We start from the raw sequence: 25,644 nt of genomic DNA, 5'->3' as shown, positions 1-25,644 counted from the left end.
ACTAGTTTTAATGGCAATTTAACACAAATGTTATTTTAAATGCAATGCTATTGATATAAAATGTTCTGAACAAGCTGAGAAAATAAGTCCAGTTTCAAAAGCACAGATATTATTTATTTTTTATAAAGATTTTATTTGAGAGAGAGAGAGCGAGAGAGAGAGAGAGAGAGAAAATGAGTTGGGGGGGAGAGGGGCAGAAGGAGAGGGAGAAGCAGACTCCCTGCTGAGCAGGGAGCATATCCCAGAACACTGAGATCAGGGACCTGAGCAGAAGGCAGACACTTAACCCACTGAGTTACCCAAGCAGCCCAAGCACATATATTATTTTAATCTGTTTATATGCCAATACCATAACTGACTGATTTAGTCAGTTTTGATGGTAATTAGGCAGACTTCTTCTTTCTTTGTTTTAAACCATTAATCCCCAAAGCTATGATTTATGCAAACAGAAACAACAAAGAATGCACACACTCACACACACACACAGAAAAAAACCTGTGAAACTGACAGGTTTTCTATTACTTTGTTCTGTGAAAGATGTTATAAAAATAAAAAAAAATATTGTACCATTAAATAAAGCCATCATTTTATAAAATAAATAACAAAAACTTTAACATAAAAAAATGCAAATACCCTCAGATTAAAAGATAGCTCTTACGGTTAAATAACTCAGTTATCTGTATTGCATTTTTACCTCATGAGTCCTGAGATGAGTATTTAGAAACCATTAATGTACACAGTATTTTGGATCCTGCCCTGAACCTAAGTAAAACCTTCAATTTTGAATATATTCCCTTCATTTAACAATAATCATAGCATGATTTATAGGAACAGTCACTGACCTAGGAGCTGGCAAGATCTGTAGCCCATTAGAATAGGGGTCACAGCAAGTTTAGTTTAATGCTGAATCACTGAAATTAATAAACTCCATCTTTTCAGTTTCTCCCTATTTAAGAACAGGGTCGGTTCCAGTGTTTGCTGGGCTTGAATGGAGGACAAGAAACTCTAGCAGGAAGAGAGGGGAAATTGGAGGCAGGGATCGAGGCATGTTATCCCAAAGTAAATAGCTTGAGGTGGATAGAGGCAGAGCCAGTGGGAAATAAAGTCTGAGGTTTCTCCTGACTCTTCAGTCTCCTGCAAAGTTACATATTGGTCACAGGGATGGATCTTTGCATCTGCACTTGGACATACGTATGACTTCCATGGCAAGATCTTTAAAAGAGAAGCGCATGGTTTATATCCATCCCTGAGATTTAAGATTGGTTAGTAGCATTCCTAGTAAAACAATTTGAATTTTATTGTAGTGCAAACCCACAAATATTTCTTTCATGTTTGGTGTGTGTCCGTTGAAATCCTGCAGTCTGGCATAAGCATCTCTGGTTTGAGGACACATGCGACGGAGGAAGTGTCGTGTCCTCAGTACTTGACTAGACACGTACTAGACTGTACATCCACAGAGAACTCTAGCACAACATGCTCTTAGAGCTGGGGGCGGGAGGCTCTGGAGATCATTTAGTGCAATGGCCTCCATTTACAGATGCAGAAACTAAGGCCAAGAGAGTGATTCAGTTTAGTTAGGGTCACCCAAGGAATTTATTTCAGATCTCCCGGTTTCTCATCCACAGATTAGATTTCATCCTCATACGAAGTTTATGTTGTACCTTCTTATAGAGAGTAACAACAATAATCTGTGAATAAAAACACCAATTGAATAGAATACCTAACAGCTAATAGGTTGAACATTAATTACTTTTGTTAAAATATAAATACTAATTTTATTAATAAAACTGAACATTACTTACTATCAATAAAGTGTAGTAGCCACTTTTCCATTTATTTATTTTATCTGCAGCCATTAGCTGAGTGCTGAACACTGGTAGACACTAAGATTACAAAGAGAAGACTTGACAATTTAAAAGATGAGGCAGAGTATAAATAAAAGGTGACAAAACATTTTGCAAGGATTATAATTGAAACATGTAGGGAAAACTGTGGAAACTCAAATGAAAGGGGTTTTTATTTTTTATGTTTTATTTTTTATCGAGGAAAGTCAGAAAAGAGGATATAGAAGATGAGGTGCTTAATTGAGTTTCGCGTTATGAAATAAGAATTCTGAACAAGAAGAGATCAGAATATTCCAGAATAAAGGTTTAGTGTTTGGAAATAAAACATAGGGACATCAGGCAGCTGGTGTAGTTTGGGAAATGCAAGTGTTAGTAACAATGGGGACACTATTGTTAAGTATAATAATAACTGCTAACATTTCTTGAGCCCTTCTTATTTGCCAGAACTTGCATATCTTTCATCTTTAATTCTTTATAATAACCCTATAATATAATTGCTCTATTATCTCCTTTTTTATAGGTAAGGAAACTAAGAATTGAAAAGGTTAAGTAATTTGGCTAAGGACACATAGCTGTCAAATGATAGAGCACAGATTCAAACACAGTTTTAACCATCTCCACAAACTTCTATGTTATTCTCATTATTTTCAAGAATAAATTTATATAATTTACATAAAATATTAATTTGGGTTTAACTTACAGCTCATTCAAGTCGTTACAGTATGGTGGATAAAGCCTCAGATTAGACTCAGCTCAATTTGATCCTACCACTTACTGCATTTCCTCCTGGGGTAAGATATTTAAATTTACTGAACCTCAGTGTCTTCATATGCAAATGTGTGAACAGTTATTGCGAATGGCATTTGAGACAATAAATGTAAAGTACTTTGGGGCACCTGGGTGGCTCAGTCGTTAGGCGTCTGCCTTCAGCTTGGGTCGTGATCCCAGGGTCCTGGGATTGAGCCCCGCATAGGGCTCTGGGCTCAGCGGAAAGCCGGCTTCTCCCTCTCCCACTCTCTCGCTGTGTCTCTCTCTGTCAAATAAAATCTTTTAAAAAAATGTAAAGTACTTTGCTGTGGTAGATATTTGACAATTTGGATTCCCTCTCACTCTCAGTCTGACCCCAGCAGGCATTTTCCTGGGGTGACATCTTACTTCCTCAACAATACAGAAGTTCAAGACACTTGGAATCTTTAACCTACTTCTTTGATAAAGTTACTTTAAAAAACCTCATTTCAAGTCTCAAAGTTAATTTTTATTTGTTTTAGTTTTATTTTTATAGCACAGACTTTGTTTCAGAAATATTTTTTAGTTTACCCTGTCAGGATGTTTTCCTGACATTCCATTCAGTACAGCGGCATTCTAGAATAGATTTCATTTTTTTATGCTTGTCTGTTTGTATGTTTTTCATGCCTGAAAAATGTGGACTAGAATCTGTGCTTCTGCTAAGTGTTAAGCATAAAATATTTTTAAAGCTATTTCTGCAGAGGAGAAGGGCATCGTATTTCATCTTTACCATGAAATGAAGATTTCCCTTTTAAAGGGAAATGTATCATTTTAAAAGGTTGAATATAATGACACACATTTAAAAAATAAAAAATAAATAACAAAACAACAAAAAGATTTTTCTTGCTGTTTAAATTCCATACAGAGCTCCTCTCTGCACTGATAACATTTTCATTTGATTATGAATTAGATAAATTTTCATTTGCTTTAAACCTTATCCCTTAGTATTTGAAGCTTCATAGTTTTTTTGAGGTCAACGTCATGACCTTCCTAGTTCAAATGTCTCCTTTTATTTGTACCATTACAGATTTATATTATGCATATGTTCCCAGCACATTTTTAACAGTTGTTTATGCAAAAACTTGTACAATAAAAGTAATATATTATTCTATAATTCTTTTTAGAGAACATGGCCCTTCCACAGAATTTTAAAGTTAGAAAGGAATAAAGGAACAATTCGGGGCAAATCTTCATTTTATGGGTGTGGAAAATAAGGCCCAGAGATGTTATGGAATTTGCCAAATATTACCTTTATCCAGTCTTTCTTTTCTCTATTTATTCAACAAATAACTTTTGAGCTTCTACTATGTGCAAAGCACTGTAATAGATGCCATGAGGGACAAATTGTGTGTAAGAAGTTTCTCTCCCTCAAGGATCATACAGTGTACTGAGAGAGATGCTTGCAGGTAAGCAGTTAACCATAGGGCAAATACTAATGAGTGAGCTCTTCACAAGCCCTTCAGCAATTCCAAAATTGATATCATCATCCTTGTATTGACCTGGTTTTCCCTTTAAAATGACCAGTTCAACACCATTACCTAACCAGTCATCCCTGTTGGATGCACACCAGCCTACGTTGTCCTTTTTTCTTTATCCACCCTGAGCATCTGCCAGTCATCATCCTCTCCAGTGTACTCAGAGTCCTTAAATCTGTTGATTTTCTTCTTCCTGACTGCCAGTGTATTGATTTTAACACCTTTTGTCTTTCTGTACACTCTCGCTGCAACTGTCTAACTCCTCTGCCTGTCTCTGTCTTAATATCTTTAAATACATTGTGCAGACTCCAGCCATATTGACGTATTTGAATAGTGGTCATTCTGTGTCACTCACTGGCTTAACTTCTGTGATACCCAGTGGTCTATAGGATCAGCCTCATTTCTTAACGTGGCAACAACCTCCAGGATCTGGCTTCCCCTCACACTTTTTATACTAGTTACCAAATACTCTTTAAAGACTTTTGCCTTTGCGCAATCTATCTCTGTCCCTTTAGAGTGGCCTTCTCTTTTATCTTTGCCTGGCTGACTCCTACATGTCTTTCAATTCAACTGTTACCTTCTCAAGAATCTTTCCCTCATCCTTAATGGGAGTGCTGGCTCCCACTGATCCATGGGTTACCCTGAATACCTCTGTTAAATACTGTGTTTATGTCTGTTTCTAACATGCGATGTGTGCGTCTCAAAGGCAAGCATTAGGTCTAATGTATCATCAGTCCTTAGTATGGTGCCTGGTATTTAGTAGATAATAAAGATGTATTGAATAGATTGTATTGCATAGAAAATAAAGGGCTCATTAAGGTATCTCATTAATAATTGACGGGTAATTATGGGAGTAGATAGATCATGTGGGGCTTTGAATGCCATGATCAAGAATTTGTTATTAATTCCATCAACAAAGGGAATACGCTGAATGGATTTAGAACAAAGAAGGAACATAATTGGACCTTAAGTTGCTTTTTTTTTTAAAGATTTTATTTATTTGGGAGGGTAGAAATCACGAGCGGGGGTGGGGGGTGGGGAAAGGCAGAGGGAAAGGGAGAGGGAGGGAGAAGCAGAGTCCCTGCTGAGCAGGGAGATGGAGGAGGGGTTTGATCCCAGGACCCTGAGATCATGACCTGAGCCAAAGGCAGACACATAATGGACTGAGCCACCCAGGCACCCCTAGACCTTAAATTTCTTTACTAGAGTAAACACCTTGAGGGTTGGGCTTTTTTTGTTTGTTTCTTGCTCACTATTTTATTCTCAAATAAAATGTGACTTGTGTAGAAGTAGGAACTCATCATATATTTGAATAAACTAAGATGTGTTTTAGAACAGTACTATCTGATATATCTTTCTGCAATGAGGGAAATATTCTGTATCTGTGCTATACAATATAGTAACCACTAGTCACATGCAGCTATTGCTCACTTTAAGGAATTGAGGAATTGAATTTTTAATGTTATTTAATTTTAATTAATTTATATTTAAATTTAAAGAGCCACATGTGACTCGTGGCTATTATGTTGGACAACACAGTGTGGACAGTTTTCCCTAGCAGGGTCCCAACAGAAAACAGATGGAACACTCAAATTAGGATAATTCAAGAAAATTTATTTATAGATAGACTTTTTCCAAATGTGTGGGCAGCTTTAATGGAACCACAAGAGAGAGTTCAATTAACTGAGGTGTGACATGGGAGCAATGGTGAGACAGAATTGATAGAAAGACTCATAGTTAAGGGGTCAGGAGTGGGACAGGATCACATTGGAATAGTATTTATAATGTGCATTAGTACTTTTAATGAAATTTCACTGAATGAAATCTATGTTCAGAACTGTTCTTTTCAATAAAGTCTTTCCTGACAGTTTATTTACTGATGAGGAATGTGATTGCTTTCCCTATACAGTGCTGATCTGTGCTGTGTTTTCACAGCATTTTTCCCGCCTGGTATTCCACAGTAAGTGGTACCTTTTCCATTAGCAGGGCTGTGCTGACTTAATGGTGGCTCCTGTCAAGGTTCCTTTAAGAAGCATCCTCTCTTCTGAGCACCTAGAATGTAGGCAGGCTCTGACTGTTACCTGTGGTTATGTTTTAATATCCTGCCCTTTCCATCCCTTACTTCAACATATACAATTCACCTTCAGTCCTAGCTCATTGCTTGATGATTTGTTAAGGCTTTGAAAACAGAAGGAATGAGGGCTTTTAAGCAGGATGGGGCTATTTCTCCTTTATTTATTTTTATGCCATACAAAAGGAATAAAGAGGCATAAAATGGTTTGACTGAGTGAAATAAATCTGGGTAAATAAAGCAAGGACCCAATAAAAAGCTGGAGGTGAAAAGAAGAAAGGTGGGGGTGAGGGGATACAGGGAAGGAAGAAGGGAAAACTTTATACTTCCTGTAGTGATAGGGACTATTTATTATTACCTAGAGAACAAAACGTCTTTGACCCAATGAAACATCTTAAACTAAGATTAAGCTCTGGGTAGAAATTAAGAAATCATCTTTATAGTCCTTATTTAATCCCATCAGGTTGTCACCTCCTGTCATCCTTTATTAAAGTTTTGTATGCCACTGCTGTTTGTTCTGAGAAGGTTGACATCTTCTAGTTATTCTGATGAATCTCATCACAGAAGCTAGTGAGTTTTTATTGTCAACACAACAGGAATCTCCTGTATTATTTCTGATGTCCTGTGTGAGGGGTGGGGAGGGGGAGGTATCTCTTCATTCTGTCCCACTCCTGACCCCTTTTACTATCTCTGCTTTCATGAAGTTGAAAGAGACAACCAAGAGCTACACTGCATGAAACTGGAGAATATGGGCTAGGTTCTTTAGGTAAAATTAGAAACTGTCTTATAGCCCATTGTGTATCTGCTTATGCCATTGCCGTCCATGGCTCTGCATTAACTTTTCATAATTTTCTACTGCTAGCATGGGTAATGCTGGGTAGGGGCTGTTAGGTAACCACAACTTTCATCTGGTTAATTGCCACCATTGCTTTTATTGCTCTGCATCTAGAATTTTATTTGTCTCTATTTCTTCCTCCCTCTTATCTCCAGTTCTCCACCATGTACACATTGCACACTCATCCTCAAAAAGAAAAAGTGGCAAAAGACTTAGTAGTCCTCTGTTGTTTCCCCCTAGGAGGCATCTAGAAATGCGTGCGGCCAATATTATTGGAATTTAGTAGACAGGGGCCCATGGATGCCAAACATCTTGCAGTGTATAAGGTGGTCTCAAATGATGGTGATTTTTTTCCATCTTAAATATTAGTAACACCACTGATGAGAAAATCTAGGTATATCTGAGGTTTAGGTGGGTACCAGTGACCTCAGCTAATAGAGGATTTTAGCTGTGCCTTGATGGGTAAATGCTAAAATCTCCTCAAGAATCTAGTATGACACCTTCCTGGCATTTGGTAGGCTCCTAATAAAACTATGTTTGTTCTGAGTTAAGTTGTTCACTTTTGAACTAGTCAACACCATTCAATAAGTCCTCTGCAAGTTACTTTCAGGAATAGAAAAAAAAAAGCTATACTTGTCAATATCAAGATTCTAACAGTATTGTAGGAGTGATGAACTTGCATAGAAACAAATATTGGGAAATTTTCAAAATGCTATTTGGAACAAGGAAAGGTGAGAGTTTACTCTTGAGGAGAGTTGGTGGGGGGAACTCTTTGTGGAAACCATTGAGGAAGAGGTAGGATTTTAGCAGCAGCTTATTTTGCAGACACTTGCTGAAGTCAAGAGTACATTATATATAAGAACTTGGGGGAAGAGATAGACATGTGTGGGAGTATTGTTACTGGGAAGGATAGTACTTGAGATAATGTGACAGAAGATGGAACTAAAGAAAGGTTGGGATAGAGTATATAGATGGTCTTGAACTTCTTGTAAAGAAGTCTCTTCACTTGAAGGTATGGATTTATGTGTGAATGTAGTCATCGGGCATAGTATATGACACACTGCCTAATGGTCTATACTTTACCTCAATTTCCTTCTTCATGGAGTCTGTGCTGTAAACTCCCTTAGTTATCAGCTGCTTAAACTTACCTTCCTGATTTTCAAGGTCTCCTCTCAAGAGCCCTATTCAGTTTATTAATTTAAATGGTAGCAATTTTCTTAGAGGTGAATCGCATAATGATTTTTTTCAATCTTTTTTATACAAGATAGCACTGAAAAAAGTATGATTAGATTCAATTCAGTTTTCTCCCACAGAAGTAATATGTAGAAAATACCAACCAAGGTGACTCTCTGTGTGCTTAATGGCCTAAAGATTTAGGTTAAGGATATAACAGAGAACTGTTCTGCTTAAAGAAATGCAAAGGTGTTGCACAAATTATCTTAAAGAGCCAAAAACAGCGTCCAGTTCCTGCTTGAAACAATTTGTTCTTGGAATATTGTAAGCTAAAATTGTGGTCAACTTTTGCAAATTGTATGAATTTGCACTGCATATTTTATTTGGTGTTTAGCAAAACTCCAATATGGCTCTGCATAACTTACACAATACACCATGAAAATGACTTCAGAAACTCCCACGGAAGTTGACAAATTGGGCATCTAATGCTTTTAAACTAATTGCGTGCTTTGAGGTTAAAGAGTCGACTTGTTAAGAATGAAGATCAGAGTTTCTTGGAGAGAATGCTCTGCCGACTGCCACACTGAATGCAACCCAGCCCCATATAAGAAATGTTACAGAAGCTTAATGAAGAAAATAATGTGAGCTTTAATCACCATTCTACTTAGTCTTAAGTGAAGTGCTCATGAATCATATGCAATATCATAGCAGTTTTGAAACCTATTCTTGAATTTTCAAGCTGTTATTTTCAGGAAATTTAGAAAGCAAATTGCTAAGTGATAAAGAGTAATCTGATACCATTGCTTATGCCATTTTTTTTTTCTCTTTTGCAGGCTGGAAAAAAGGAAAGGAGTAATACCCTGAATATTGCTATAGACAACATGTGTAAGAAGACAAGAGACCTTCGCAGACAGGTGAGGGAAGAGAGGCATGGAGACAGAAACACCATATAAAATGAATTTTTTTCCACTGCTAGAATATTTCTTTCTTGTTTTTGTCCTTCTTCAATTAATTTAGAAAACAAAACAAGAGTAAATATGTACCTTCCATATTTACATACCTCAACCATTTTTGTGGCAAACATAAAGTAGAAGAAAGAGCATGTGACTTAATATCAGGCTGAATTACATTCAAATGCTGGCCCTGCCCTCATCAGCTGTGTGATCTTGGGGACAAATTTAATCTTTTTGAGCCTCTCTGAACCTATAAAATGGAATTCATAATACATAATTGGACTGTGAGGATTAAATGAAATGCCTATCAGTGCCTGCTCCCTAGTGACGCCACATGGAGAGCGGGAAGAAGAAGAATTTAATTCTTCTTGGTGAATTTAATCTGTTACATTAGAAACTAGTTTATCATCCATATGCTTATAGCAAACAGCTAGTAATCAGAAATGTACCAATTTGCTCTTTCAGTTATTTTCAGAATGCTTCAAAAATTAGTTGCTGCTTAAGCTAAGGCTACTTTGTAGCCTTAGGTCATCGGTAACATAGGGTTAGGAAGGATTTCATTAGATAATTTAGAAGTCCAGTATTATGCCACAAGTTAAATTATTCCCCCCAGAAATATGAAGACTTAGCTATTTTCAAAGACCTTTGCTTTCCATTATTTTCCACTATATAGTAACCAGAGTTGTTTTTCATGCACAACTTCAACTTGGTCACCATTAACTCATAAAAGAGAAGCAAAAGCTTTTCAACCATAAGCTTTTAATGCAATATATTATTGTAGTTTAATGGGGAGATTTAGTAAAATGGCCTGAGTAATCTTTTAATTCAGAAGTAGATTTGGAAATTGAATAAATAGGGATTCCTCAGCCAGTTAATATTAGCTGTTAAAAAAAAAAAAACAATTCTGAGGGTTGGGGAAATTCCAATTTCTCAACTTTATGGCCTTAATGTGAATTCTATTTCTACTGTCAGCACTTAGAATCATGGAATGTAAGAGTTGAAAAGAAGTTAGCTCAACTTGTCTTATAATGCAGATGAGAAAGCACGCCTGTGGTGAGGTGGCCTGCCTAAGGAGGAAAGGGCATCGAACCTACACCAGGTCATAACCTACACTAAACTCAGGAACTTTTACCCAAAGCGCCATCCTCCCTCTTCATTGCAGGACTTCTATTCTCAATCTTCTTGAGGATTTCTACTCCATCGGCTCCTCTTGGGACTTGGAAAAGCTGTTCTGTGAGCTATCAACAATTGTGTCTTTCATTTCTGTCTCATCCCTCTCTATTGCCTTCAACAAAATGTTAATCTACATTTATACCTCCAAAGCTTTAGGAATCATTAATTAAAAAAAAGTCAAGATAAATCAATCCTTTATGTGTCAGATTACTAGATTTAGCAAATAAAAGCACAAGATACCCAGTTGAATTTGAATTTCAGATTAATAACAAACATGTTTAATTATGTCCCAAATATTGCATGGGACATAATTATATTAAAAAATAGTGTTTTTAGGGGGGCGCCTGGGTGGCTCAGTCGTTAAGCGTCTGCCTTCGGCTCAGGTCATGATCCCAGGGTCCTGGGATCGAGCCCCGCATCGGGCTCCCTGCTCCGCGGGAAGCCTGCTTCTCCCTCCCCCACTACCCCTGCTTGTGTTCCCTCTCTCGCTGTGTCTTTCTCTGTCAAATAAATAAATAAAATCTTTAAAAAAAAAAAAAAAAAAAATAGTGTTTTTATATGAGATTTAAATTTGAACAGGCATCTTGTATTTTATCTTGCAATTCTACATGTGTTTTCCCCTCACTAACATCAGTGAGATATAGAAAGAACATGGGGGATTACTAATACTTTTCTTTATAGTAAAGGGATATTACCAGCTTGTAAAAAACTGCTGTGTTCCAGAAGTATGAAAATTCTCTATGGTTTCTATAGGTCAACATATTCATTGTTTTGATTAAGTATTGTTGTTTAACAAAGGACTACAAACAACAGCAACCATTTTATTATGTTTCATGATTCCATGGGTTGGTTGGGGGTCAGCAGGGCCATATTTGTACCCTTGACTTGTGGTCTCCCATGCAGTGGCAGGCAAATGGTGACTGTGTCTGGGTTCAGGGCTGGGTATTTGAGGCCTCAGTGCTTCTTCTTCCCACTCTCCATATGGTGTCTAAACTCCTAGGACCCCTTCATGCAACTTCTCTCTCCCACAGGGTAGCCTGGATTTCTTGCATGATAGTTCAGGGCTCCAAGAAAGGAGAGATGGAAGCTGCCAGACCTTCTTAATGCTTAAGCTCCAAAGTGACCGGAATGCTATTTCTTCCCCATTCCATAGATAAGAATAGTCATGAATCCTGTCCCAGGTTAAGAGGACCAACAGAACCTCAAGAAGTGATATGTGTGTACAGGATGATGTGGTATTGTTAGAAATTTGTCTCTGGAGATATCTGTGGTCTTCAATGTCAGTGAGGTAGTTGCTGTGGTTTGTTTTCAGTATCCTTATTTGCCCTCCCTAGGACTTCATTTTCCATCCAATGTTTATACTTTTGCAATAATAAAAACTAGTTTAATAGCAACATGAGTCATCTCCACCTTTTCTTATTCTTGCGAAGTTTATCAAGCAGTTTGTTTTAAGCATCTTATATATACTCTTGCACACAGGAAGAAGAAAGTCCCTACCCTTAAAATATTTTTCTTTGGAGTATTTAATGTTCATATATTGTTGTAGATCTGTTTTTGTTTGCATGTTTGTTTTTAGTAAACAATAATCAGAACACATCTTCTTGCCCATTTATCTAATCTCCTTGTTTACCCATGGCTTGTCCATCAGCAACACAGAAACATTTTGGCTTTGGTTCAGAGAATCATTGAATTTCTGAGATATTTCTATGAGATACATTGTTTAGACAGATCTATGGGGGGGGAGAGGAAGCAAATTACACATTTTGGGGCAATAAAATGAAATGACCTAGAAAGTGACTTAGTGTTTATTTCTATGAACCTTATTGCTTTGTGACTTTCTTGCCTGTTATCAGAGAGAACAAAGACAAAAGTCCTTGGCATGGTGTTCCAGGTTGTCTGTGATTTGGCCATGACTTTAATTGACATTATTTGTAATGTTCCTTCTCTTTCACTCTCTCAGTTCCTCCTCCTCACCAAACCACACATTAACCTGTTCTCTGACTAAAGAGTCTGCTTAATATTCACCAAATTTTCCATTACCTCCCACCCCCAAAACACATGTGTCTTTGTATATATGGCTTGTTTAACTTGGTGCTTTCCCCACTCCTCTTGCTTCCTCCACCTAGCCCCTAATCAACCTTAGGAACTTCAAGACTAATGTAAATGCAACTTGTCCCATGAAACCTTTACCATTATCAGTAGCTGGAATTATTATTTTCTTTCTTTCTGGAGCACTTATAGCATGCATAGTTCTTTTATAGTAGTGATCATATTCTGCATGTGTTTTTCTTTTTTAATGGATTTTTTTCTTCCCACTGGATTTCATATCCTTAAAATGATAGTTATAACAACATCTTTCACTTAGTAGTGCTTTGAAAAGCTCTCTACAAACTCCTTACATTAGTCTTTACATTATTGATTTTTATTTATGAAACAAGAAATAATGCCATAGTATTATTATCTCAGTTTCTCAGGTGAGTCAATTTACTGAACATCACTTAGCTAACTGGTAGAGCCAAGGTTTGAACCCAAGTCCACCCAACCCAGCCCAAATTGTAACCACCATGTGAGGGGTCAGGGATAATGGCCTTTTCACCCTCAGAACTCCCAGTGCCTAATAAACTGATTTTACCATCCTAATTTTTTTCTTCCTTACTATTTATTTTACAAGTTTTTTTTAATTAAAATTTTTTCTTCCTTTAGTCTCCTTCCCCATCACTTATTTGAGAACTGCATACCTATTACAATTCTTAGTAAGGGAGGAAGATTTTTAAACCTCATTTCTTTGTTTAAAAAATTAAAACAATTGAATATATTCCATTTCTACTGTATTATGCAGAGTGAAACATACATTTGATTTCACTAAAGGCAGGTTAAAATTTTTATTTGTGTATATTGAGAAAAAAAATTGCCTATTTTATAAATGCCGAAGTAAGGACTTGAGGTATGTCAAATTAAATAGGATTCTGATAAAAAACAAACAAAACAAAAATTTGGCTGATTTTTTAGTTGCTGAGTTGTTGAATTGCTATATGCATCTCTTCTCCATTTTAGTAGTATCAGTGCCACACTTAGAAAAAAATATGTATGTCCTTATACCTCCCCTTCATCATCCTCATAATGAAATAATATTAGCAATCCAGAGCACCTGGGTGGCTCAGTAGGTTAAGCATCTTCCTTTGGCTCAGGTCATGATCCCAGGGTCCTAGGATGGAGTCCCAAATCAGGCTCCCTGCTCAGTGGAGAGTCTGCTTCTCCCTCTGCCCCTCCCTCCCCTGCTCGTGCTCTCTCTCTCTCTCTCTCACACACACAAATAAATAAATAAAATCTTTAAAAAAATATTAACAATCCATAAGATACAAGTATCATTAAGTTGACACAGTAGGTATATGTTGAATTAATTATTAGGTGGTTTAGTTGCTAATAGTCAATTGAGTTGTGACAGTCACATTTTGCTATTTGACTTAAAATTACAATGGCATTAATATACACATGTATAATTTTTTCTAGTTCCCTGAGGACAATTCTTTTCTGAGACACTTTCTTTTCTTTCCATTCCTCTTCCCTCACAATTTCATTCTTTCCATTCTCTTATATAGTGGTGGTGGAGGCAGTGCTGTCTTATAGTTTTCACATACAGCTTTCACTTTTGGGTTTCAATTGTAGAGAAATATATTATTTTATTTGAGATCCCAAACCACTTACATCAGTGGGAAATAGAAAAATTGATGTCTCAAAGCCTGTTATTAAACCATAGTGAGAAAAGATGGAAAACCCCTCAGTTTGATTTTGTGCCTGACATCTTTCATGCCTGGCCACAAACAGGTATTTATTGAAAATACATACCTCTAACTCCTATTGGCCTCCCACTAACTTTAGATTTTAGTGCTGCAGCTTCTAAAGTTGTCCTATTTTTACATTGGCATGTTGGATTCTTCTTTAAAGTTTTTTGTATATCACTCAAGTGAAAGGAATGAGTTGTTCCATTGGGTGGGAAAATAATATGGAAATTAATAAGATAGAGGCTTCTTACATCTTATACACAGATATAGGTGAGTGTACAATTTAAATGAAAAAAAATCCCATATGTCAGAATGTGCCAGAACATATAAAGAAAACTACTTAGCATAGCATTTGAGGCATTCCATATCTTGTCCCTATATGCATTTCTAGTCCTCTCTCATAATAATTCCTCTTTCAACGTCAGCACAGTACAGGGGATGACAGAATCAAATTCAGTAGTGTGCAAAGCAGAAGTGGTAAAGTATGATCATCAATGAGTAGTTTATATAAAACATCAGAGTCTGTTACTTGGTACATGATCAAACAACATTATCACCAGACAAATGTGTCTATTTTATATTAGATTCCCCTGAAAGCAGTTCATAAGACCAGAGCCTTAGCACAGGTAGTTTATTTAAGAGACAATTCCAAAAAGCATGTGTAAGAGAACATGAAATGGAAGAGAACAGGCAGGGAAGGAGGAAAAAATATGCTATTTGGGGTTCCTACTGTAGGCAGCAGGAACTTAAGGATCTCTGAGAAGGGGCGGAATGTCTCCCAGAATTGTCTAACCAATGGATAGAGACCAGGAATTTTGTCTGGCAGCTCCCATCTCCACTGATTGATAGTTGTTCCCAGTGGTGTTCCCTCTTCAGAACTTCCAGGCTGTCTGTGCTTGGGCTGAGACTCTCACAGAGACTTGGAGCAGATCCTAAGAAAGAATAACAAAGAGAAGCATGGAATGCATTCGAGGTGGGATGTCTTGAAGGATAAGGAACTGTTCCCTTACAGCAACAGCTGAAATCAGAGACTGGTCCAGTGGTTGAGACATCATCTTTTAATCTTTTTGTCTTATTTTGTTCTTTTTACCTGAAATGCTTTCCATTACCTCTATTGTACCTAAGAAATCCTGTTTCAATCCTTACTCTATCACTGTGTTCTAGTCACACTAAATTCATGTGATATCTTAAGGATCCCTTTATTTATTTATTTATTTGTTTATAGCTTATGATAGTCTTTATTCTACAATGCTATGCTTTCCATTTCCCAACCCCTACTCTTAACAGGTAATTCAGCTTTTAAAATGGAATACGTATGTCTCATCTTTACAGAAGGCTTTTTAACCGTAACAATCCAAGTTAATCGTTTCTTATTTATTTATGCTTCTTTTAAGATACTCATCAAACTCTTTTTGCACCTCTCACTCCCTAATATTACCCTGTCTTTGTTATCCTGACATTCCCAAGTTGCCTAGAATGGTGCCTTGCCCTTAGAGAGAAAGCTCAAAGTGCAATTGTTAAACTGAATGAATATACAGCTATAGGAAAGGAGATTCATTTTGCTCATTATATTTGAATTATAGTATGTCAGGTAATTTTGGCCCATTTTCCAACAGAATTTTGAAAGCATTGGCATAAAACTTATTTGTAAACTCATTTTTCAGTCCTTATGTCTTGTCTTACTGAACATAATATCACATGTCCATCGTACACCTTTTCTCATTTACTGTGTTTTGTACTTAGCAACATGTCTTAGTATAAAGTTAAAAAAATGTGTTTCTAACATGGTTTAATTAAAAAAAATTAATTTAGCCAAAGCATTTATTTATTTATTTATTTATTTATTAATAATAGTAAATTAGCTGTACCTCAAGCCTCACCTTTGCAACATGTTTTAGCACTTCTGTATGGAATGAAGGATTGAATGAATAGCAGTGAAAACATAGCTGAAAACCTTGGAAAGAAAAAAAAGAACAGGGGAGTAAATACCATTAAAATAAAGGGAAGACAAATGGTAGTACCACAGAGGGGAAATGCGCAGACCAAAGCAAATGTATCCACTGCTGTGAGATTGCTGTAACTATTCAAATATTTACAAACATTGGCACAGTGTGGGACAATACTTACTCTCTATCTCTCTAGATTTTTCTATGTGACAAAGCAAAATGTATTTTTTTAAAAGCACAAGAGAAGAGTCTAACTTTCTGGGTATAGTTGTAGATGGGAACATACATCAAAGTCTTTTATATGAGAAACAATCACTTTTCAAACCTGTGTCTCAATGTGGTTAATACCAAGTTTTGCATCTTCATGTAATAATCAAATTACTAGAAATAGGAGTTTATTCTCACTGTCTCCACCCCCACTCATCTCCCATTCATTCTTCAAACTATTGCAATAGGACTCTGGCTTCTACTTTTCCACTTAGACTTCTCTCACTAAGTTAATCAATGACCTCTTAGTGGTCAAATCCATTAGACAAGTCTTAGTTCATTTTATTTAACTTACCTTTAAAATTAGACTCCAAAACTCATTATCTTTTTGAAATTTCTTTGCTGTCAGTTTCCTGATTTTTCCCTTATTGTAACATTTAATGACTTTCACTTCTCTGTTAGATTATAGGGACCATGCATTTCCATCTTGCTATATTTTATAATAGCTTGCTCTTGGTAGAAAGGTAAGGAAGTGATGTTTAGAAATAATTGTTGAATTGAATGGAATCAAATACACAGAAAAGAAGATTTAACAGGTCCATAATATGGGTACTATAATTGCATCTGGTACATAAGTTCATTTGGAGAGAGCATTGACGTAGATTTATTTGAAAGTTTCTCTTTTAGTTGTTGGTCATTTGCTCTCTTTGTTTTTGACCATCATCTCAGTCTCTTTTTAGATCCTACTCTTCCATCTGCGTGATTCCCATATATGGTAATATTTCCTAAGATTTTATTCTTGGACATCTCCTCACTGTGCATGATCCTATCTGCCTCCTTGGTTTGAATTACCTCCCATATGTATGTTGGCTATTAATTGCATATCTTTAGTGCAGATCTCCTCTTAGCCCTCCTTCTATATATCCTAGTTATAAATGAAAGAAAAAAGAACAAAAGGGAGGGATGATAATTGAAAACTGTTCCCCCTCTGAGATTCCTTCTACTTTTACGTATTTGGAACTAGCATAACTTGTAGTTCCCAGCTCAAGTCCTAACTTGTGATTCGTTGCCTGACTTCTCTGGTTCACTCTTTATGGACATAAAATACATTGTTCATTCACTCAAGGTCTTCCCCTTGCCTTGTAACTCCTTAGCACTCTGCACTCTGTCTTAGTAAGTGCTCAGACAATATTAATTAGTTGCTATTAGTGATCTGCCTTTCTGCATGCTAAGCAGATTCTTTCCTTGGGTATCTCCCATAGCCTTTGTGAAATTGTTAGAAGCCAGAAAATTTCACAGTTCTTTTGCCTAAGATGTAACATCTTAGGCAGAGGTATTTTTTTCTCCCAGAAATCTATAATTATTATGAATTTATTATCCTATAAATATTATAGGAAGATGGTGGTTTTTTTTTTTTTAATGCAGCTACAGTAGCATTCTCATGTAATCCAAAACTAGGGTAACTGTCTATTGGTTTTAAAAAATGCTCTAAAACATAATTTTCACAGAAAGCAAATTATAAATTTCTTGTCTGATAGCTACTCATCTCTTTGTTTTATTGTGTAGAGGTTATTAAATTAAATAAGGAGGTTGACTAGAAAATTAGAGAGCCACTCATAGTCATTGACACTGTTGGATGAAACTTTTTAAGATACTGTGATCCTTTAGGACTCAATATTACATAAATACAATGCATTAATTTTCCAATGCAGTGTTAAATTTCAGAAAATATCTGCTGAATAAAGTAATTGCCTGATTGTCATTTATGAGCTTACACATAATCTAATTTAAAAGAACTAATTATAGCAGAATGTTATACTTGTTTAATAATTTAAGGTGTAAGGGCAAGAACAATTAATGCAGATGAAGAAAATTGGACATCAAACTCATTTATTATTCTCCTTGCTCTATTAATCTGTTATCAACTGGCATAATCGGTGATCTAACTTGGTTTAATTACCATGAAGACTACAATTTAGCTAATCAAAATTTATCATCACTTCCTCCAACAAAGTAGAAAACATTTCATAATTTTGTAATTATGAAAATACATGATGTACAATGTTGTTTGTACACATGCATAAACATTACAATAGTACAATTTCTTTGAGGGAAAATGGAGTATTATCACTTATAATCTGACCTCTGGGCTAAGTATAATTTAAGAAAAAAATAGTGCATTTTGAGAGCAAGAGAGCTATTGCTCAATGATTATTTTTCCTTGGATATTTTGTTTAACTTTGTAAGTGACATTCATACACAGTCTTAAATATTAGTTCAGAGATTGTGTAAAAATGTGTAAGATCAATTTTGTAACTACTGAGATTGTAAAAACAGGAAATAACATGAACAATTCCCTGAAAAAAAAAAAGTGAATTTTTTTATTTCTCCTCAGCTCCGTAAGGCTATTATAGATCATGTGTCAGACTCCTTTTTGGATACAACAGTCCCACTTTTGGTTCTCATTGAAGCTGCCAAGAATGGCCGAGAAAAGGAAATAAAAGAATATGCTTCAATATTTCGTGAACACACCAGCAGGCTTATAGAGGTAAGCATGCTAGAACTGTAACTACTCTAAATCCAGGAGAATGAAGCTCTCATTCCCCTTTTACAGTTGAATTGTACTCAGATAAAAACTTTTGAAAACTTATTACAAATGAAGCCAAGTTCAGTATTTTTTATGTATATTTTTTAAAAGGTACACACACACACACACACACACACACACACAAACTTGTTAAATGCAGATACTTTGTTTTATCTTTACAAAGGTTTTCTTCCTGTTCTAACATGAAAGTATTAAATACTTACCTCATGCCATTTTATTATTTCTCTACCATCTTTTCATGGCTGTATTACTCTGTCAGCCTTTTCAATCATATTCAACCATGTAACGTGACTATAGAAAAAGAATGCCAGATATACAGGGGTAGAAATATCCAGAATAAATAAGTGGGGATAGTAGATTGGTCCATGTCCCAGTAGAGGCAAGAGGAGATGATACAACTATAATTTCTTCAGCTTGGAAGCTGGAAGCATGGAAATGCCCCATAATTTGGGGGCAAGGTGGCATATTGCTGAAAGAGCCATAAAATGCTAGACAATTCCTAGGAAACAGATAATAGAACCTATTGTATTATGAGGCTCAATAAGGCAGCCACAGTATAAGAGAGTCTGAATGGAAGGATTTCTAACACCAGTAAGGTGACAGTACTCACATGGCCAGGAACTGGTAGTGGAAAGGGGAAACTGTGCTTGACTGGATTCATATACCAGAGCCGATCTACTGCTAGGACTCATCAGTATGACTGCACTGTTGTTTATGGCTAGTGTCTGCTCTCATTGGCAGCACCATGCCATACTGATTATTAAATGTTCTGACTGCCACACCTTCATATACTGGCCATGAACTTTGTGGTGAATATGTTTGGGGGCTCAAATTACTTGTAAAATCATGTGAGTCAGAAATAGACACCACCTGAATTAGAATCACAGCATTTTATATAACATCTATTAAAATAGAGGACTTTCCCAATGTCTTTAATGTAGATCCACTGGGAAGGAAGTTTCCAATGTAGCTAGCATTTGCACTATAAACTCTCTGGTTCCTAGTCTTCACATCTAGAAAGTGAAAGGAGTTGATAAATAGATAATTACTAAGATCATTTCAGCCCTAAAACTGACCTACCTCCAACTCTGAAATCCACTTTGAACTTCCCAAGAACTCTGTGAGACCAGGGTAACTGTTATAATTCCCGTTGACCTTAGGTGGAAATAAAGGTACAAACCCAGACCAGACTAATTAGAGCCGAAGCTGATTTCCAGGCTTACAATTTTTAACTAATTCATTCAATTATTTATTATATTTATTATTTATTCCCTCTTGTATTCATTCCTCAAATATGTATTCAGTCTTCCCCCCAGGAAAATGTTAAAGTAAGAGGCAAAGCAGAAGGAACAGATCATTAAAGGCACCTAACTAAGTGTAGCTCCTGACAGTCATAATCATATTTTCTAAAAATATGTTCTCTAAGCTGAAGGCACACCAAATTATGAAAACAACTTTTTGGTGAAATATTCTGAAAGTAAAAGTTGATTTCTGCTAAAAAAAGTTATATCCCTATTCCTATTTCTTAGTTTAGTGTTGCTGTGAAACATAAAACTCCTAAGGTGCTCAGTAAAGAAGGGCTTCTTGATCACAGTTTTTGGGGAAAAATTCTAAAATCTCTTGGAGATTTTACAGTTCTGAGAAATCCATAGATAAGAAGACCTCTTTAATTTAAGTCAGAATTTCCCCAAATCAGTTTACCTAAGGAGCTCTTCCTTCCATGACACTTACTACTAAAGCTGTGCCTTGAAGGAATGCTTGAGAATGATACCTTAATTTATTGTGAAATGATGGTTTATTTTTATGAAGACAGAGCTCTAATAATGTTTTAAAAATTAAAGGATCTTGAAAATTCCATATTTCACATGAACATTGAAAGAATAAAAGATTTTGTAATTTTGAGCTCCTGGGGGACTGAGAATGAGTTTTATTTAATGTTGAAAGTCCCCTTAATACATATAATGAGATTATGTGAGCTTTGGAATCACAGTTCTTATTCTTATTCTTCGTATTACTTAGAAACTGGCCTAAAGTCATTTTCAGTTCCAGTTAGCTTATGCTACATAACACACCATCTCCAAACGTAGTGGCTTAAAACAACCATTTATTATTCTTTCACTGATTTGTAGGTTGACTGGGCAGATGGGCAACTCTCACTTAGGTTCTCTCATGTGATTACTGTCAAATATTGGCTGGGTATGGAGCCCTCGAAAGGTTTGACTGGGCTCGGCATACAAGATGTCACATTCACATGACTGAAAGTGCATGAGAGCTATCAGCTGGGAGCTTAGCCATGGCTCTTCCCTGGAGGACCAATACATGGCCTTTCTATGTGGCTTCAGCTTCTTGCAGAATAGTTGCTGGTTCAGAGATGAGAGATCCCAAAAGCAAGTCAGAGACAGGAAGTAGATACTGATATCCTCTTAAGGCCTGGGCCCAGAAATTGGCGGAATACCACTTCCACTATATATTATTGGAGCCTGCCCAAACAGGAGGGGAGGCAGAGAGGTGTGAGACTTCACCTCTCAATGGAAAGAATAGCAAAGTATGTGGCCACCTTTATTCTACTATACTTCTCTTCTCAGGACTTCATTTGCTTTATATAAAGTGAAGGTTAACGAGATAATGTCTAAGGTCACTGTCAGTTTCTAAAATTCTACGATATAACAAATACTTTTTACAATTGAGAGACTTCTAATTTTCTTTTTATTTTTTTTAAAGATTTTATTTTATTTATTTGAGAGAGAGAGAGAAAGGGGGAGGGGCATAAGCAGACTCCCCGCTGAGCACGGAGCCCAATGCAGGGCTTGATCTCACAACCCTGAGATTATGACCTGAGCCAAAATCAAGAGAACCGACTGAGCCACCCAGGCACCCCAAGACTCCTAATTTTCTTACAGCTATAGACTTTGGAGAAAATGAAAGTGGTTTTTAAGTATACAGCTTGCCCACTAGGTTGTTTGTATATATATCAAGAAGGGAAAAAAAAAAAAAAAAGAACACTGCATTTATCTTCCAGGAAAAGTTCTTTTTGAAAGGAGCTGTCTAATCAAGGCAACAGAAAAAATCATCATTAATTTACTACAAACATTGAGCCAGAAGTGTCTGTGACAGAGTCCAGGGAAATAGGAGAGCTTAAATATATGTTTCAGAAGACATTGTAAGTTTACTTTGTATAGATTGTTTCCAACCCTCCACCTTTGTTTTCCCTACTTCTCCTCCACCCAGACTACTTAGACTCATCTTATTCCCAAGCTGGGTAATTTGACAGAGCAGGACAGAAAATCTTAGATTCTGAATGACTTCAAGGAAAAGCTATTTTCAACATGTCTGGGTTTTGATACCTCAACTGTGTTTGTCAGAGAAATCTAAAATCAGTGAACTTGTTGCAGTAAGACTTAAATGGAAAGAAAAGTCCATTTTTAAAGAATTCCTATCAGATCTTTGAAGAAAAACTCCATGTTGTTAAAGGAACACTTTAGATAGTGGTTAAAATTGTAACTTTTACCAAAAGAAAAAAGAAAAAAAAAGAAAAAAAAACCCTGGATTTGAACACAAAGAAAAAATAATTAGGCAACCAAAAGGATTTGGGGTATTGGAGAAAAGAAAGTGGGAATGAGGAAAAAAGTGGCCAATAAATTGGGCCTGAACTTTCCCATTCTCTAGTGGGGTCATGTCTGAGGTCTCCTGTTATATTATCATGTTTGGTATAAAATGATCATGGGTGAAATGATGGTTATAAAACCCTGGGTAGTGTCAATAACTGGAGAACCTAGATCCTTATGGCTAATTTTGTTTAGTTATGCTGAACTAAGTAACTATTATGCAAAGCTTATCCTACTTTGCACATCCAAGTTACTCTATGTTTTTGGATCCACCAAGCCACAGTAGGGATGAGAAGAAGGAGTCAAAAGGTTGGCATTTTAAAAATCATCTTTACATCGTGATTAGCAATTTAATGACAAATATGCTCTTTGAATTATACTCCCCAATATTTGATCTTGCACTGATGGTGAAATAGGGCACCATTAACTCTACTGACTTCCACCAATAATACCTATTAAACAGGAACTTTAAAATATTGATTTTACCTTAAAATTTAAAGTATTCACTAATTCTAGAGAGTAAGAATTTTATCTGTCATCACATTGAGCCTATTCTGTTAGCCAAGTCTATGCAGCTAGTACTCCATAAATCTGCACTGAATGAAGGAACACATTCATAACACTAACTCACTTTTGTTTCTCTCTAAAAAGTTAACTTCCAATAACTGGACTTGGGACCATGTCTGAGCCCAGTTACTTGGTAGGGTGCCTTCCTATTCTACTGTACATGAATACTTGAAAATAATTCTTCACAATGATATTAGCAAACACCTTTGCCATCAATTATCAAAAGCAAACACTATAAACTCTACTCCAGATCTCCTGAGGGAATATGGAATATGTCACAATTAGATAACATTTTTAAAGAACTTTGCCCACTTCAGAGATAATAGTTTGTAACTTTAATGTGATAATATAATTGTTATTCAGAAGAATGCCATTGCATTCAATACATGCATTGCTTATTACAATGGCTGTTATTTAATATTTCTTTAAAATTAATTTCTAAAAACTCCACTATTATTCTTGAATCATACTACAATTTGTTCTCAGTGATCAGTTCATGCTGAACACTACATAGTTGCTACAAACTAAAAAGGTAAAATCTCCAGTCTATCCCATGGATTTTACCATGTCAATTATCATTAAATATGACAGTGTTAATGATCTAGGCCTGAAGATTTTCTGTGAATTAGAGAAGTTTCTCCATGTGAAAAGCTAGCTTTGTCAGTGCTTTGACTTATTCATCAAAAATTCATCTGTCTTGATGCACCTTATTTTAGTAAGTTTTATGGGAGCCTTTCATCAAAAAGGAAAAAGTGGGTGGACATTTAATTATAATACTTCCCTCCAACCTACAAAGCTGATTGTTCCCACTCACAAAATGGCGAGCCAGATTTAGCAAAGCCCCAGTGCCAAGAGAGAAGGCTGTAGAGGGGACTCTTGCTGTTTGCAAGAAGTGCTTAGATCTCTCAGCTCTACTTCTATCTTTGCTTTTTGACAGAATCCTGTTCGAATGTCACACATTGCTTTAATTGATCATCTGTTATCAAATAAGAATATGCTCAGTTACAAATAAATAAAGCTTTTAGGGTCCCATCTCGTTCTTCCTCCTCCCCACAAAAAAGAAAAAAAAATTGAAAAAATAAAAAGAACAAACCCATACTTATACTTGTGCACAAACCAACAACTGTTCTCAGTGAGCATCTTGGCAGCTCTCCTCTTTTGATGGGGAAGGGATGTTATAGCTAAGTCAGGAATGCTTTTGCTTATATAGAGCACAGGTGTGACTGCCCACTCTCTGGATTAGAAACTGTTCAACATCTTAATCCTCTTTCAGCTAAAGCTCATGATGACCATGATCCTTATAAACCTAACCTGAATATACAGTGAGTGACCTTTCCATGTTGGAGAGGTTTCTTTATAAATTTCCCATTCATGGTGTTTGGAATGCAGGGAAATGGGGAGTAAAACAATTATAGAAAAGCCAGAGCCTTTCCATAGTCAGATGTAGGTATTTTTGAATGAGATATTAGTGTTTTGGAATTAAGAGGAGGGAGAAAACTATATGGGATTAGAGTAGTTTGGGAATTTAGTAGGAAGTAAACAATATAAGTAATATTTACATCAAAACTTGATGACTAGGCAGGAGTTGGATTTGAAAAAACTAGAACTCCAAGTTGAGATACAAGTGTGACTAAAGTCACAATGCTCATTCCTATGTTCCAGGAATGTAATAGAAATGAAATCTAGATCACTAAGTTGGCCGAAGCATGAAGTGTGATAAAGGCAATTGATCAATACCCTTGAATATTTGATTGCCAGGGTGAATAGGTTAGATTTCATCTTAAGAACTGGATGATCCAGTAATGGATTTGGAAAGCTGCAGTTGCTTCTCACCACAGAAGGGACTCAAGGGAAGCCATATTTTAGGAGAGTTTGTGTATGGATTATTTCATATCTGGATATAAAAATTTTCTAATTCCCAATAATTGATTAGAATCTCATGAATATAAACTGGCATTTAAAAAGACTGCATTTAAAACTTAATTTAATCTTATACATTAAAGAGAGAGAAAACTAGATTTAATCATGAACTTGGAACATAAAAGCAAGTGACTCAAGACTTAATGGCATTAGATTGATGCTATCCAATAGAAATAGAAAGCAGAATATAAATATAATTTAAACTTTTCTAGTAGTCACAGTAAAAAAAAAAAGGTAAAAATAAACAGGTGAAACCAATTTTAATAATATGTTTTATTTAAACCAATATACCCCCAAATTTATCATTTCAATATGTAATAAATATAAAAACTTTACTGAGGTATCTTATTTTTTTTGTACTAAGTCTTAGAAACCTGGTGTATATTTTACATATGCAGCCTATCTGAATCTAGACTATCCATATTTTTAGTGTACAATAGCCATACATGGCTGGTGGGTATGTCTTAGACGTACAGGTCTAGATAGATGATTTGCAAGTTGAAGACAGGAGTATATTCATTTATCCATTCATTCATTCAACAAATATGTCTTTTTTATTGTTATGTTAATCACCATACAGAACATCATTAGTTTTTGATGTAGTGTTCCATGATTCATTGTTTGTGCATGCTCCATGCAGAACGTGCCCTCTTTAATACCCATCACCAGGCTAACCCATCCCCCCAACCCCCCTCCCCT

The 25,644-nt window shown here is 36.0% G+C and overlaps 1 protein-coding gene across 5 annotated transcripts in view; it reads left to right on the top strand.

Moving 5' to 3' along the window:
• Nucleotides 1-25,644, top strand: part of CTNNA3 (catenin alpha 3) — a 1,817,935-nt gene that overhangs the window by 915,065 nt on the left and 877,226 nt on the right. For 3 of the 5 annotated variants that reach the window (XM_032423981.1, XM_032423980.1, XM_032423979.1), the window contains exons 8-9: nucleotides 9,018-9,098; nucleotides 18,641-18,793. In XM_032423981.1, coding sequence (XP_032279872.1) covers nucleotides 9,018-9,098; nucleotides 18,641-18,793 — 234 coding nt within the window. Of the gene's footprint in view, nucleotides 1-2,569; nucleotides 2,636-7,956; nucleotides 8,024-9,017; nucleotides 9,099-18,640; nucleotides 18,794-25,644 lie in introns of those variants that run through there. The other 2 variants (XM_032423982.1, XM_032423983.1) reach the window with 2 other exon arrangements.

This window comes from Phoca vitulina, unplaced genomic scaffold (assembly GCF_004348235.1).
Source record: "Phoca vitulina isolate PV1807 unplaced genomic scaffold, GSC_HSeal_1.0 scaffold29, whole genome shotgun sequence".
NCBI classification, from domain to species: domain Eukaryota; kingdom Metazoa; phylum Chordata; class Mammalia; order Carnivora; family Phocidae; genus Phoca; species Phoca vitulina.
The sequence above is the reverse complement of the archived record's forward strand: the minus strand, read 5'-3'. Positions and strand labels throughout refer to the sequence as shown.